The 16,717-nt window shown below is 43.0% G+C and overlaps 1 protein-coding gene across 1 annotated transcript in view; it reads right to left on the bottom strand.

The window, feature by feature from the left end:
• Positions 1-3,572: 3,572 nt before the first annotated feature.
• LOC111233940 (junctophilin-1-like) overlaps positions 3,573-16,717 on the bottom strand; it is a 32,895-nt gene continuing 19,750 nt past the window's right edge. The window contains exons 3-7 of the mRNA XM_022761870.1: positions 12,444-12,562; positions 10,767-11,048; positions 8,328-8,734; positions 5,182-5,278; positions 3,573-3,627 (exon numbers count right to left, since the gene is read on the bottom strand). Of these exons, the coding sequence (XP_022617591.1) occupies positions 5,198-5,278; positions 8,328-8,734; positions 10,767-11,048; positions 12,444-12,562 (889 nt within the window). The 3' untranslated portion in view covers positions 3,573-3,627; positions 5,182-5,197. The remainder of the gene's footprint in view (positions 3,628-5,181; positions 5,279-8,327; positions 8,735-10,766; positions 11,049-12,443; positions 12,563-16,717) is intronic.

Genomic DNA, 16,717 nt, shown 5'->3' with positions numbered 1-16,717 from the left:
ATGATTAAGGTAAATAAGCCCTTCAGCTGTCAGCTCTGTTACACAGTTGTACCGTGTACAGTGTGTTGCATATTCCAAAATATAACAAGCTATATAAAATATAGTTCAAAGACAGAAGAACTGTGTTGTACGATTAACATGTTTTTGCATACTGATACATTTCACACGTATCACAGTCATCTAGTCAGTGCCTCTGAATATCCCTCTACTAGAGCAGGACCTGGTCACCGTGATGCCTCAGGTAATGCTGTCAGTGTTGGTTTGGAAGAGGAGACTGAGATCTGGACACCAGGTTTTTATCAAGAACAAGATTTTAAAAACTGACTCAGTTTTAATCACTAGGGTTTTTCACCGTGCGTCTCTCTGATCATCTGACTTTATGTATTGATGGGGGAACATCCTACACCAAGTACCGACTCGTCCTGGAGCTAGTTTCACAAAGATATTTCAGGCTGGTCTGTAGTGTTGGTGCAGTCTAATGTTAGTCAAGACAAAAATAAAGACTGACTCATTTTAAGCCTGACTTGGGCCAATGTTACCTATGTTACCATGGTAACAATCAATGACACCTGCGCTGACCAGTAGCACCCAACAACAAAATCAGAAAAACATGGCTCATAATACGAGCAATGAGAAGGGACAGAGGTTTTAGAGACTGCAATTTTTTTTTCCAAATCAGATTTTTTAAAAATTTTTATTGTTTCACTGTTTGAATAAAACGTCTTTACAACTGTTGAATTCTTCCAGTAGACAAATGTTTTCTGCTGGGGTGATGGAGCTGAGCGGTTGGATGCTGTGCAGCCATTTTTTTTTATTTTGAAAAAAAGTAAATTACCCAGAATTCATTGTACCACAGTCAAGTTTAAGATAGGCAAGAACTAAACTGCTGTGTGCAACAGATGAACTTAGACTCAGTCTATCTGAAGTCTGACTGTCTCTTTGTGAAACCAGCTCCTGGTTCAGACTGAAGCAGACTACAGTGTGAGGTGAATCAGGTCAAACCTGGCATCTTCTAACCCAGTCCAGTTAATCATTAATCACTTTATAATTCAACTGTTACTGTCACTGACCAGTCAGAGTTTTAAGTTTCCTGAAGTGACAACTACTGCAGTGTAACTGAAACAGCTTGACACTGGTCGCTGACTTTATTCACATCCACACAGTTTTCCTATGAAGATACTGATTTCACTAGAGTTCCCAAGCTCACTGCAGACTAAAAATGACTTGATGAATTCAGTAATTCAGGTTAAGAGGAATCTTAATTTAAAATTCAAAACCTCATGAACCTGGGAGTGTAGGGACACACGGAGGGAGTGAATCTAAATGTATTAAACTGGGCTTAGAGTGCTGTGTACAGTTGTCACACTCCAAGCTCCATCATAAACAGGATACGCGAGCCAGGGTTAAATTAAGCTCCACAGGAGTGAGGACTGTGGGAACATGAATGAAAATCTAGAAACATAAACTCATGGTTGAAGCAAAGCAGACAGAAACAATACGATCATGTCTGTCATTCATTCAAGGAGGAATTTCGCTCCGAAATGACAACTCTGACATCGACTCTTACAAAAGTGGCTGCAGGAAAGTAGGAAATGCACCATGGGAGAATTGTCAATAAAAACAAACTATGAGGCTATGGTTAAGTTTCCCCTCTGATTGTCTAACGGGCACCTGACGCGGTGCAGAAAGCAGCAGGTGCTGAGACCCACGGAAACAGATAAAAACAGATATGAACAGATCGATAGACGGACTGATAGAAATAGAGCCGCTCTCCCGGAGCGGAGCCCGGGACGAGAGGGAGAGTCAGCCAAGAGCTTCACATTCCTGCCCGGGCCCTTCTCACCCACCAACACGTCATCCTGTAAAACGGTAAGGCAGCTGTTGGCTTCCATCAGCTCAAAGTGCATCTGCGAACATATCCACTCCACCACCCACACATACACACACACACACACACACACACACACACACACACACACACACACACACACACATACAGCAGAAGCAGACACACGTGTAAAATACACAAGCTTGGTTTCCATCCAAATATCTTAGTGTGGATTTTTATGTAGGAGAGAAAAGGAGCAGAATTGAACAGAAACGTTGGTGCTCACTGGAAGCAGGAAGTGTTTTCTGACAACAGAACGCTGCAGCAGAGAAGAGAGGCGTCGACTGACTTCAATAATAAAGGCCTGGTTCAATTAAAGTGCACTACAGCTCAGACATGTTCACCTGACTGTGTCTCTCCGCAGTGGGAGTCCTGTGTCTTACGGTGGTTAAGCTGAATAGGGACCAACATCATTCAAACTGAGGAGCCGACCCTGTTGAGGTGCTCTCTCTCTCTCTCTCTCTCCCTCGCTCTCTCTTCTTCTTCTTCTTCTTCTTCTGTTGGATCATTTAGGAAACAAATTCTCTTCAACTAAGCTGGACGAGGCACAAACTTTTTATTGCAGCATTTCAAAACTTCCATATTTGCCGAACAGTTGGATGGAAATGGAGCCTTACACAGAGCGTGCACGCACACACACGCACACACGCGCACACACACACACACACACACACACACACACACACACACACACACACTCACACAAACAGGCATTTATAGGCAGTATAGATGCCAGGCCTCACGCTCGCTCACATCCACTCCACCTCTCCAGGCCTCCTGTTATTTCTAACCCTGATAGAGAATCCATAGCTGAGGCTCAGGGGCCAACTGCTTGCTTCAGCTTTCACTGCACTCTGAGTGGAGTCACAAATCATCGCCAGTCCAATCAGGTTGGGACTCGAGCACCAAAGACAGTCCGTCCAGAGAGAGGGTGGGGTCGGGTAGGGTGGTGGTGGGGTGGGTCGGGTTGTAGGTGGCGGAGGTTTCATCTTTCTCTCTCTCTGCTTTTTTCCTCTCTCTCTCTCTCTCTCTCTCATCCTCCACACTTTTCTTCTCGTCCTCCTTCTTCACTAGTCTATTTTCAGTCCTCCGTTTTGCCCATGTCTGCCGTTCTGACTGGTGTCATTTTTTTTTTTTTTTTTTTTTTTTTTTTAAAGGCCCCTCTGGCTGATGGAGGGTTAGCAGCTCGGGCGACTAGTTTGGATGAGTCCACTGCAGGGTCAGAAATAAATAGAAATAAATAGAAATGTTCACACTGTGGCCAAATGCTTTATTTACCTCGACTACAGAGCAGCAGGCATTCACTTCAGATTTCCTCTGTTACAGTCAAGTAACTGTATCTCAGTACAACAGGCCTGTGGAGCTCTGGCTTTCTGTGCAGGCTACAGTGATGTGCATGGAGCTACAGCAGTTCAAATGTTTGTGCTGCTTTTCTATCATTTCCAAAAGCAAAAAGAACAAAAGAACAAGAACAAAAGTGTAAGAATGGATTAAACAAATGAACGAGTGCGTTCATCTGCTCTGACAAAACCAGCATTTCTGGCTAACTTCTTACCTACAGCAGTAACTAAGCATTTTATAGCATTAAAATATATGAACTAAGTGTGTGGTGTTTCTTCACTGTGTGGAAGCTGCTCCTGGATGCTAGCAGAGTTTATGCTGCAGCACCTGCAGCTCATGTTTCCTGAGGTGGTGCTACATTCATACTTCAGTTAGTCCTCATCCTGGACACTTTTTTCCTTTTGACAGTAAAAATAATAATAATTTAAAAAAAAAAAAAACTGTTTGAAAATGAACAAGTTTGTAAACTAAGCAGACAAACAGGCTGATGTGTCTTTTGTTATTAAATCCCTTTTAGGCCACGTCCACACGACTAGGTTTTAGTTTTAAAGCACATCTCATGCTATGTTTTCACCTCCCGTACACATGACTCTGGAGTTTTCAGCCCCTAAAACTAAGGATGCCCTGATTGATCAGCCGCTGATCAATATCGGCCAATTTTCATTAAAAATATGTGATTGGTAGATCAGCATTAATGCTTCTAGTCACCGATGACCTGTGGTTAATACTCCGGTGTCTGTCGAGCACTGTGTGTTGTGTAGTGTAGTCCCGCCTCCCACCTTGTTCACTGCACGACAGGCCACTAAAACAAAACATGTCGGCCGTGTGGAACTTTTACAGTGTTAGTGTGTGAGACTGATAGAAGGTACGCCATCTGCAAGGCATGACAAAAATGTGGCTGCGGATCGGCCGGTCTCACTCATAGATGATCGGTATCTGCGGCAAGAAAACGTGATTGCCGCATCTCTACCTAAAACAAAGACTTTCAGAAACTCTACTGGCCTTGTTTTATTTTGAAAACTCTGGGGCTGTGTTGTATCTGGACTGAGACGATGACGTAGACTCCCACGGTCTCTCCTGATTGGCTCTCATCAGCCTGGACTCCCAGTGGTGAATACAACATGATAATGAATTACAGTGTTACTGACCTTGTTGTCTTTGCTAGCAGCTGTTGTTCACTTATATTCTGTATTTTAATGCTACAACTGTCTTTGCTGTTCCTCATTCAGAGGATTTTCTGTGACTAATCAACTGCAGAGTAGACGACCTGCTTCCTGTTCACACCTGCACACATATGGTGTGTAAATGAATAATTAGGTCATGTATGTGTTCTCAGGTGTGTTAGTCTGGATGGAGATCGTTTTTGTTTGAAAACGCTGTTTTCCAATGAAAACATAGTAGTGTGGATGTAGCCTTACACCATCAGTTATTCGCACATTCTTCCCAGCATGCATTGCTTTAAGATTAAAACATGAGGAAAGTTACACGGAGGCTGTTACAGGTCTTTTTCTACATGATGTGTCTCAGAGGACACACACATTGTGATGAAAACCAGTCTGCATGTCACACTCCTGTGGGAGTGACTGGAGATAATTACAGGACATGCAGTTCCCTTAGAGGCAGAAGCAATGTTGTTTTATCTGGGAGAGAAAACATCCACCAGTCCACCATGTTGCCCTTAGGACCTGTGTATCAATCAGCCTAACTCACACTAAACATAGATCCAGACGAGGGTCGCAAAACCAGTTTAGCTGATGTGCATTTACCCTTTAAGATGATGCTAATGATGCTAATGCAGATTTAACCTGTGTCCAGAACAATACAGATGTGTCAGATTTAAAATGTCAGTACAGAAACATCTGTTCATGAGACAATAGTAGTGTGAGTGGCTTTGACTCCACATGACCCTGTGACCAACACAGTCTGAGTGATGACAGGCAGGTGAGTCTTACCTGAGTCGAGGTTTGGTCAGGTGAGGAAATGGACAAAGATGATAGCTAGACCTACATTCAATAGCATCACGAGAGCCACCAGTATAGAGTTAGGACCCTGTGGAGACAAGAGGGGTTGATGTTGGATTATGTGTTCTGTTACATTAGCACATACAGTATATACACATAGCATATATTGTACATGTAGGACATATACAGTTATGTGCAGAAGAGTAATTGACATACGTTGCATTAACATTTGAAAAAAGGCTAATTTGAGCTGTGTGTTTGCTGCAGAGTTGGATCCACTACTTTTCACAACAAAAATGAAGAAAAAATGTAATTTTCCCAAACTTTTACATTCAAATGTGTATGACACACAATATTTGTGCAGCTGTTTGCAGCTGATCAGCTTGTATACACAGTCTACCAGCCCAGCACCAACTGGCTCTCTGACAGAGATGATGAATAGCTGGTGAACATGAACGCTTAGTCCTAACCACAGCAACACGGGTTCATATCTGACCCGTGGCCCTTTGCTGCATGTCATCCTCTCTTTCTCTCCCCCTCTTCCTGTGTTTTGTGTCTCTCTCACTGTGGCTGTCAGAAAAAAAAAAAAAAAAAATCTGCTCTTTCTCCAGACCATGTGGATACACTAATCTTTCTGAAAAAAACATGAGAATAGAGTGGATGTATTTTTTTTCTTTTTTTTATGAAATGTGCACCTTTGTATTTACGTTTAAGATTCATAATAAATTAAAATGAATGTGATGTTTTGCATGTCCTTTTTTTTAAACTGTACTGAAAACATACCGAACCTGGAATTCAAAACCGAGGTATGTATGGAAATGTGATTTTTGTGTACCGTTACACCCCTAACCTGATTGCATCATTATCATTATCATTGTCTGCAAAAAACTCTATAATAATATCACATATGGCAAGATATATAGAGATATTTGATATTATCTAATATCACCCAACGCAGTCAGAGTTGCCATTATTACTTTAGTTGGACAAGTATGTAGCTGTTACATTATATTTGAAAAAAATATTTCAAAGCTCCATATTTTCTTCTTCTCCTGTGTTTTATTTGAAGTGTTGATCCATAAGAAGATATATTTTCTCCCTTGTGGATGTTCCTCAGGTTCCCAAGTTGGTCTTTAAGGCCAAAGCCTCCACCTGCTCTCTGGACCCCATGCCCACTGCCTTGGTCAAGGCATGTCTACCTGCTCTGTGCCCCCTCATGGTAGACATCATCAACTCCTCCTTGGAATCTGGTTTAGTACCCTCTGGATTCAAAGTTGCCTCAATCACTCCCATCCTCAAGAAGCCAGGTCTTGACCCCGATGACCTCAACAACTACAGACCAATCTCCAACCTTCCTTTCCTCAGTAAAATCCTAGAAAGAGTGGTTGCCGCTCAACTCCATCAACACATGTCCAACCATGACCTCTATGAACCAATTCAGTCTGGCTTCGGAGCACACCACCACACAGACACCGCTCTCATCAAAATGACTAACAACCTTGTCATTGCTGCTGACTTTGGCCACATCAGCATCCTCATCCTCCTGGACATCTCAGCAGCCTTTGAAACAGTCTCCCACACCGTCCACCTCACCCGCCTATCTGACTACCTTGGCCTCACCAACAAAAAACAGTTTGTCGCCATTGGAGGCTCTAGCTTAGCCCCTGCCCTTGTCAACCACGGTGTACCCCAAGGCTCTGTGCTTGGACCCCTCCTCTTCACCACAACAGAGCTCATGGTTGTGGCTCCCAAGGTCCTGCTCCAGAAGGTTGGAGATCTACACCTACTTCTGGACATCGACAGCTGCTCCATCTCCCCATCCCTGGAAGTCCGCAACCTGGGTGTCATCTTGGACTCAACTCTCTCATTCCAGGCACGTCAAGTTCATCACCAAATCTGCTTTCTTCCACCTCAAAAAAATCTCTCGCCTCCGGCCATCACTCTCTGACTCTGTCGCAGAGACCCTCATCCACACCTTCGTCACCACTCGTCTGTATTATTGCAATGGAGTCCTGTTCGCAGTTCCCAGCAAAACCCTGGACAGGCTCCAGTATGTCCAGAACTCAGCTGCCAGGGTTCTCACCTGCACCAAGCCCTGGCACCACATTACCCCCACCCTCATCCAACTTCACTGGCTTCTGGTCAAAGCCCGCATCCAGTACAAAATCCTCTCCCTCACCTACAAATCCCTCCATGATCTCACACCCCAGCACCTGTCTGACATCCTCCACCCCTATACCCCATCCCGGAACCTACGGTCCTTGGACATTGGTCTGCTCTCCACGCCCTACACCAGCCTGCGATCTTGCCTCTGGCCTCTAGCTGCGTCATCTCCTCCAGTCTCTACCATCCCTCGTCTTGTTTTCATTTATTTGTTCTTTATTCATTTTGTGTTTCTTTCTCTGTAAAGTGGCCTTGGGTACCTTGAAAGGCCCTATATAAATCCAAGTTGTTATTATTATTATTATTTGTGGTTTTAAGAACCAAAAGCCATCTCAGTGCAGTTTTCCATCTCCTCTCTCAGGCTTCTCTCTGAAGCTCTAGTAACAACAGGTTGGTGAGCCAATCAGAAGAGAAGCAGCTCTGAGCATTTTCTGAGTGATCCAATAAAAATATAGCAGATTTCAGGTAAACACTCAGAGAAATCAAATCCTGCAAGGTTGGAAGGTGGGTCCAGGGGACCTTTAAATCAAAAAACCATATTGCTAATTGTCAATTGACAATTCCATATTTTACTCAAATCATTCTGCCCGACTCACAACAAATTAACAGCTCTCTGATTTGAACCTTTCCTCAAAACCATAAGAGTACTGCCAAAGTTGTGGTTTCCAGTCCAGATACAGATACTGTACAACAGGGCACCAACACTGAAAGGTTAGCCAATCTACTTCCTGTGTGGCTTAACTGGACAAACCTGTGCCTTTGGGGTCCAGAGTACGTTCAGACGTTCTGATGCTGATCAGAAATGACACCAGGTGATTTCAGACTAGTGCAACTTCAGCTAGAGAGGAGCTCGTGACCCTCTAATGGACAGGATTGTGGGTTCCCTGCTGGGGTTGGCAGATTCCAAATCATTAAACTCAAATCCTTGAGTGAGAGTGAAAATGAAATGTGTACGGTAACTTGGTCTCACTCACCGACTCCTCCTCTACTACATCAGAAGCTATTTCCAGACTAGCTTTCTTGGTTTCTGCGAGGCTCTTTGGTTTGCTTGACTCCTGTCTTTTAGGCTTGAGGGGCTCTGGTGCTTTGGTGCTCTCTTTTGGAGGGACCGGTGAAGGACTGGGGGTCGGCAGGGATTTCAGCGCTGGCGTCTGAATCGGTTTGGCAGGTGGCGGCAGGCGTGCAAGGCTTGATGGGTGGAGGTCGTCTTCTACACCGATCGGCTCGTCAGGCGGCGGACTCTTGATGTCTGCTTTGACGTAGTAACCGTGGTACTGGGAGTGAATCTGCCCGTTGCTGGGGTAACTGCTGACTCCTGACTGAGCCTCCTGCTGCCTCACTTCCTGTCTGAGAGAAAGTTTTGATGCTGCCTTTGTTATGCCTGCCGAACAGAAGAAAGGAGAGAGAGAGAGAGAAGAGAAACAGTTACAATCTATTGGCTGGAGCGGCTGTGGCTCAGACAGTGGAGCAACGTGATTGGTGCTTTGGATAAAATTGCTGTATAACCCCAACGCTATGGTATTTCTGACCCATCGCAAACAATGACCCACTGCGCTCCATTTAAACACTTTGTATTTATTTTATAATCAAACAGAGCAAGAGGAAAAAATAAATTACAGCCAGATGTTTCACTCAATACTGTATTTCCTCAAACTGTGACCAGGCTCAACTGCAGTCTTAACAGGGCTTAATTTCTAATTCCCAAAGCCTCATTTTAATCCACTCCTGTTTGCTCTGTTAAAGTTACTCCATTACGAGTTGATATAAACTCAACACTTCCTGTAACTGTTACAAATTAAAAGCTAAATTGCTGCTAACTGGACCCCAGGGGGCAGAAACCCTCTATTTCTAAACAGGGCTTTTATTGTGAAACATACCATATGCAACAAATGAATCAAATGCTTCAGATCAGCGGTTCTCAAAGTGGGGTCATTATAATTCCATCCATAAGTAACACAGTGACAGTGTGTGACTGTTTTGTTCATGGGCTTAAATGTAATAAAACATCTAAAAGCAGAAATCTGATCAGATGAGGGTCTGTAGTCTGATTTGTCTCAGTTTAGGTCCTTGATGTGAGAAAGTTTGACAACCACAGCTTTAGATGAGTAATCCAGAACAACAAAGTGTTGACAATAGTATGATTATATTGTTGAATTCATTAAAGTGGTAAAAATGTACATTATGATTAACTGGCTGCACATTATTATCAACGGCACCAGGAGTTTATCCACTCGTTTTTCCCTGGCCTGTATGTCTTTGTGTTGACCACGCCCCCAGACATTATTGAAGACCTGTGGAAAGCCTAAACACTCAATCCAACATCAGTTATCAACTTTTATGTCTGTTACCTAGCAACCGATGCTAGTTCTCTCATCTCGTATAACTGAAATCACATTAGATTTCTCTTTGAAAGTAGAGCTGCATAGTTAATCGAAATATAATCTAAATCTCAATATGATCAAGTACAATATCACAGGAGCTGCAGTGTCTTTGATGAAGGTAAAATGTGTCACATTGTTCNTGAAGACCTGTGGAAAGCCTAAACACTCAATCCAACATCAACATAATCTAAATCTCAATATGATCAAGTGCAATATCACAGGAGCTGCAGTTTCTTTGATGAAGGTAAAATGTGTCACATTTTGTTCAATGTTAGTAGTGCTACAGAGACGCCCAGCCTACAAATCATATTCTCCAGAAGCAAAGAGACATGATTGTTTGGTACAAGACTCAACAAAAATCACATCATCATTTTATATTTTTTTCAGTGAAAATAAAATGTAAAAATGACCATTCCAACTGAAATCGCAATATCTGCCAAAATAACTGCATTATGATCTTTCTGGCATATACAAAAGTTGTAGCTAAAACAACGACAGTCACGTAACTTCAGGACAGACGAGTTAGAAGTGTGGTAAACATCTGGAGAAAAATTCAAACATGTTCTTTATGGTAAATTTACAACAACACTAACTCAGGACATAAAAGAGAGACAGAGTGGGTTAAGATAGCAGACACAGTCTCCACTGCATCAAATGGAGCATTTTGTTCATTCATCTGTAATGGCTTTTTTCCTAACCATAGTTACCATGGTTACCACACAGTTAAGATAGGACCTGTAGGTTAGGACGTTTCTGTGATACAGCCCCTGGCTCTGAATTGACTCAACACGTGTAGGTAAAATAAACTGCTGCTGCTCACCATGTTGCTGCTACCAAACATTTACTCCAAACCTGTAGGTAATACTGATGCTCACTGTGCAGGAGAAGCTACACATCCTCCACACACACATGAAAATCTCTTCCACATAAACTGTCTGCTGTTACTAGAAAACCACCAACTGACAGCTGTTGATTACTGACGAAGGGTGTAAGACATCATGGTCAATAACTTCAATAACCCAAGCAGCTTACCTGCTGTCAAAGACTCAGCTGTTGGGGTTCTGTTCTCTTTCCCAGCAGGCTTTGCGGAAGAGGCGGCGGCGGTTGTAGCTTTGCTGCTGAAGAGGGACTTCTTAACAGCAATGGGTGAAGGAGTGGGGCTGGGAACTGGGCTCTGAGATGGAGACTGGGTGGGTGTGGTTCCTTTCCGGTAGAAGTGAGGGCTCCCTGATGGAGACTTCTCCTTTTTCTCCTCCACGGGAGCCTCCTTCACCTCCACCGGCTCATTGTACTTCTGCCGTACGTAGTCAGGGCCTGGAGGAAAGGAGAGAACAATGACTGAAGTGAGTGAAACAGAACCCAGCATTTAAAGACAGTTCTGATTTATACCAACAGGGGTCTTTCTGCTCAGTGACAGCAGGTTTTCATTCAGGCACAAACACAACACAAACACAAACACAAACACAAACACACTGCTTTGTGCCTTAGTGAATCTGCAGGTGTGCCCACTAGCTCTCTCTCTCTCTCTCTCTCTCTCTCTCTCTCTCTCTCTTTCTCTCTCACAGACACATTGATAATTTTTTTGTAGATTTTCCTTTTTTGATCATTTTAATGATGATTAATTATTCTATCAATATTAATTAAAATTCCCAAATGTATGGTTAACCATCTACGAGACTGATTTTATGAGAATACCTACGCAGCACTAAGCTTGGGTCAATTTTCCATTATATTGGATATCACGATATTTCCGGCTATATGTGATTTTGAAAATATATACATATAAATTATTTTTCTTTTTTCAGTTTTGCATGTACACCTCTGCTGCAGAGTCCGACCCTCATCTCACTACTTTGCTTACTGAACATTGACTCTTGGCATGTGACAAATAAAACTTTGAACTGCTGTTTAGTGGCAGCGTCATTTATACCTAAAACATAAATTACCATGTACATATAAAATAATATAAGTATGTGCTTCTTGTTCACACTGACCTCAGAGAAACTGGTTTCAAACACTGTGCTGCATATAGATGAGCTCCAAAAAATATGAAGTTACACTCTCATTTCACTGAATCATTTTAAAAGATTGTATCTGCAATCACACTTCCACATGCTTTTTTTTTTTAATGTGAAAATGTTTATCGATGTCTGTGAACTATCTGTGTGTCCATTTTAATTGCCTCTTTGTGTCTCTCTGTCAATGTATAAACTGTATATGTCTATTTTTGTTCACAGGTCTCTCTTGAAAAAAGAGATCCCCATCTCAATGAGGCTGCCTGTTTAAATAATAATAGATCGTGTCATATATCGCAATATTTGGGCTGGACTGTTCAAAGATATTCTATTTTCTGAAATCGCCCAAGCTGAATACAGCACTGGCTGTCAGGTCATTTAAATGTATACCTGAATGTAACCTGGTTTACAGTCAGGTGTCATCAGTGGACAACAACAGCAACAGTGGTGAATCACGCAACACAGGAAAGCACAGACAAGAGAACAGACAGAGGAGGAAATCTCCCCACAGACCAGAGCCTGAAACATTTATAGAGTCCAGTGAAGAAGAGTTTAACAGACGTGTGGCCACTGACACAAAAGTAGATTTAGTCTTTCTATGTTTAGCAGTATGATCGATTCAATTTACTCTTTTCTAGTTTACAGTCTTCCACCCTGCTGTGTGTTGCTGTTGCTGTTGCTGTTGTTGCGGTACCTGGCTGATGGAAGCTCGGGGAGAGCTCTCTGGCCACTGCTCTGGCGATGTCTGAGTCCTGACTGGCCGACTGTGCAGCCTGGTCTGCAGCCTCTGCTTTGGCCCGAGCATGGGACGTCCTGCACAGACACACACATATGAGACACAGCGACTTCAGCATCCATCAAGTAAGTAACTAGTTGAGTGCATTTTGCTGCATATAGTTAATGAGATGGTTGATCACACTACAGTGTTGCAGTATTGACTTTTCTCTGTGTTAGCTGACTGACAATCAGCTGAGTAGTAACATCCCATCATAACCCGACACCACCACCACCACCTGTTCCTGCTGTTCTCTCGGGCAAACTACAGGTTTTTTACACTTCAGCATAAAATAACTTCAAACTATTTTTAAAAAGGAAGAGAAGATATGTAAGACATGAATTCAGCCGGGTCTCTTCAAAATGAACCTGTACAAAGGAGAAACACCATATTGTAGTGGTCGATATTATATTTCACATTTACACCAAAACAAAAAATCACACTCTAACATTAAAACAGAAGGTGGGTAATTCATTTGTGGAGCATACAGATTTTGTGTAATTTTATCCACTCACAGAAACAGTCAAATAGGAGCCCAGAGACACAGGTGCAGCCAGGACCTGCATCTATAGGACCTGAACTGACTGAACCCAGCTGGTTCTGCCATGTTTAAGATCTGACCCAAGACTATAGCTGTGTCCAAATTCAGGGACACTTCATAGCCGTCATAGACTGACAGTATGACCCTGTACAACATCCTCCACTGCCCAGTGTTCAGCTGACACAGCTGGAGAGACGCTCCACGGTGCACCAGGACCAGGAAGCACATTTAGATTTCTCTGACTGTGTGGAGATCTGATGCTTTCAAATCACATATGATGATCAAAAGTATTAAAACGTGGGCATTATAAGTAAAACATTAGACTTGTAGGCCGATACAGGAGTGCAGAGCGGGGCGGCTGCTCTGCTGAACCAACACAAACTGGACAGGGAAGTGAATAATATATTTGTCATATTTTGTAGGTGAGGTGTATTGAAGAATAGACATCAGTAATAATATTGTGTTTATAAGAATGAACACTTGTTATGAATTAACCCCCCCCTCCCCCCCCGAGCATGTGAGGAGCTGAAACTTCGCTGCATGACGGTTTAATAACTGTGGCAAACATACGCCATCATTACCATCATTAGCACTAATGGATGTCTTGCTCAACGGCTAACCCAAGGCTAATTCATTTGCTGGCTAATTCGTTAGTTAACAGGCTAAGCTAACAAGCCAGGTATGGTGAACACAGACACTGATACTTGCTAATTAGTGCTAACATATGAATAAAATAATGCTATATATTGTAAAACCAATACTACTAATAATCATACTAATAGTCAAATTATCTGTCTGATATTTACATGAAGAATCCTCCAGAGGAACCAACACCACAAAGAGCTCACGTTTAGTGACTCCAACTAGCTGAGGTGACGCTGAGCAGAGAGCTAGCAACACCCTCAATTCTCCATAACTTTAAACTTTAATAAAATGTAAACAGGTGAGTTATATAAACAGTTGTCACGAAGGAGGAAATTAGCTCTAGACTCCAAACCTGTTTTTGTACCAGGCTGTAAACATTTTCATTTCTGCTGTAAAGTTGGACATTTTAACATGGGAGTCTATGGGGATTGACTAACTGCTGGAGACAGACTCTAGTGGTCATTAGAGGAACTGCAGGTTATGGTACTTGGCTTGGCTTCACTTTTCAGCCTCAGAGGTTGATGCTTGTTTCTAACTGAAATGATCCAGACACTGACAGTTTTTTGTACTGCTACTTCCTCCTTTACTTTCACCTTCAGTCAGTACAGTACATCATCTCATGGTGTCACGATGATTAATGTCCCCACTCTTCTGCTGTTTAATAGTTCCATGATAAACCAAAGCTCAACTAACTCTTTCAGCCACGACTTAAAGCTACAGAGACCAATTTCTACTATTGATTAAACTAGTATTGACCACTAAACTAATTAATATAAACAGAAACACTAAGGAAGCAACATTTCAAAGGTCAGCTGTGAGTTCAGAGTTCAGTATTGACTGACTGACTGACTGACTGACTGATTGACTGTGTGTGTGTGTGTGTGTGTGTGTGTGTAGCTGGGCTACAGGGGCAGTGTGAGACAGTATTCCTGTCAGCTGTTGATAAGCGTCCTTCTCCCTGGCCTTATTTAGACAAGCACTACTTCTGACGCACACACATGCACACACATACTTGTACTTCTATCTTTGTGAGGACACACGCTGGCATAATGTATTCCCAAGCCCCTCACCCTAACCTTAAGCATCACAACTGAAGGCTTAACCCCAACCCTAACCTTCATCCTGACCCTTCAACAGGCCAAATGTCTTCACTCTGTAAGGTCTATACAAACTGGTCCACACTAAGACTCAAGTACAAGCATACACACATACACACACAGGTAAGACATGCTTGCACTTGTGCACACACGCACTCTCACCCAAACCCACACACACACACACACACACACACACACAATCTGGCCAAGAATGTGCCTACTTGCTTCTCTCTCTCTCTCCAGCCCACTCACCTACTCTTCTCGACCTCCCTGTTTTCTCACTTTGTTCCCACTCTCTCTCTCTTTCTCTCCCTCCCTCACAGTTTGCCCAGATGACGGGAAAAGTGATGCAAGCTGAAAGCCCTCCACACGTTCCTGAGTTCTGACCAGCATTCATCAGCTATGGCGGCGCTGCAACCTTCAAAGACTGCATCTCCCATTTCTCACATTCTGCCACCAGCTCTGGACTGTCTGAGCATGTACTCATGTCTGTCTGTATCAGGCCTCATACAGGGATATTCACTCATGCCTCTGTGTTATAACTCCTTTGTGTCCAGAGCTCATGCATAGTGTGAACTGGGCTGTTCGGTAACACATAATAAACAATGTTTATGGTGCACAGTTTTAGTTGACGTAGTCACCACCTTCTGAACGATGCAGCAAAGCTCCTTCCTTGATGGAATTAGGCCAAACTGCCAAAACAAGATGGAGGAAAGCCAAGTCCTCTCTGTCTCAGGGCATCCCTGCCTTTATGACTTAACATCAGACAGTTATCATGAGCAAAATGCAAAGCCTCGTTTGTTTAGTTCTGCAATGGAGTAATCGTCATTCACCCTCCATTGAAATGAATGCTTCAGGTCTCTGGATGGACATATAGATGACTGGGTGGATGGGTGGGTGAGTGGGTGGGTGTATGGATGGATGGATGGATGGATGGATGGATGGATGACAGGATGCTTTATTGTCTCAAATTGGGAAATCTGTATGTCACAGCAGCTGGACAAAAAATAAGTACAATGAATAACGGATAATTTTTGCCGTTTTCATTTTACCAAAAAAGGAGGACTTTTGCTTTAAATAGATATTTGTTTATTTATAATAAGCCGACTTCAGTGTCATATGTTACCATACCATCAAACGTAATATCCCACTGACAAATAATGGTTATTTGTTTGGGTGGGTGGAATGATTTATGTACATATGTGGATTCGGACGACATCAGGGCCGATCTCTGCGTCACTTAATGGATGCATTTCCACAGCTAGCAGATCAATGTCCAGGCCTAAGAAAAGTTCTTTCACACTCACATGTCTGGGATTGCGCCACTTTTCATTCACAATGTGAGTGCAGCCATGTGTCTGTGAAACACACGATTCCTTACTCAAGATATTCCTGCCGGTTCTTGATCAGTGCACAGAGATCAACCAAAGACCTCAAATCCCCCATGATGATCGCTGGAACAATCGCTTGCCACTTAGCTCCAGGTCTGCAACCCCAACATCTCCTCCACAGGACCTCTGGGATTTCAGGCCTTGTTCTGGGCAGTAGCTCTGGTTCACTCAATGCAATCAGCTGGTTCCGTGACTAAACAACGCCCTCAGGCTCTCCATCACCAGGCGTTCAGAAATTAAAAGTGAGGCCACAAAAAAAAAGGAGCCATTGCTGCTTAAAAAAACACACAAATAAGAATTAATAAAGTCATAAAGTGACTACGTGATGAAAAATCAGACCCCACACCGGAACCTGCTACAACAAGCTGCCACTCAATGTGGCGCCATAATGAGACGTAAGGTTATGGCATTGGTGTTGTGCTGCTGGAGCGCAGTGGACGGACGCCCCGCTACGATTTTTCTCCAAAAGATGAAATAAAATATCTACAGTTCACATAATCCAGTTGATATTTATATACA

This window comes from Seriola dumerili, unplaced genomic scaffold, assembly GCF_002260705.1.
Source record: "Seriola dumerili isolate Sdu_G_001 unplaced genomic scaffold, Sdu_1.0 BDQW01000432.1, whole genome shotgun sequence".
Lineage (NCBI taxonomy): Eukaryota > Metazoa > Chordata > Actinopteri > Carangiformes > Carangidae > Seriola > Seriola dumerili.
Note: the sequence above shows the minus strand (reverse complement) of the source record. Positions and strands in the feature narration are given on the sequence as shown.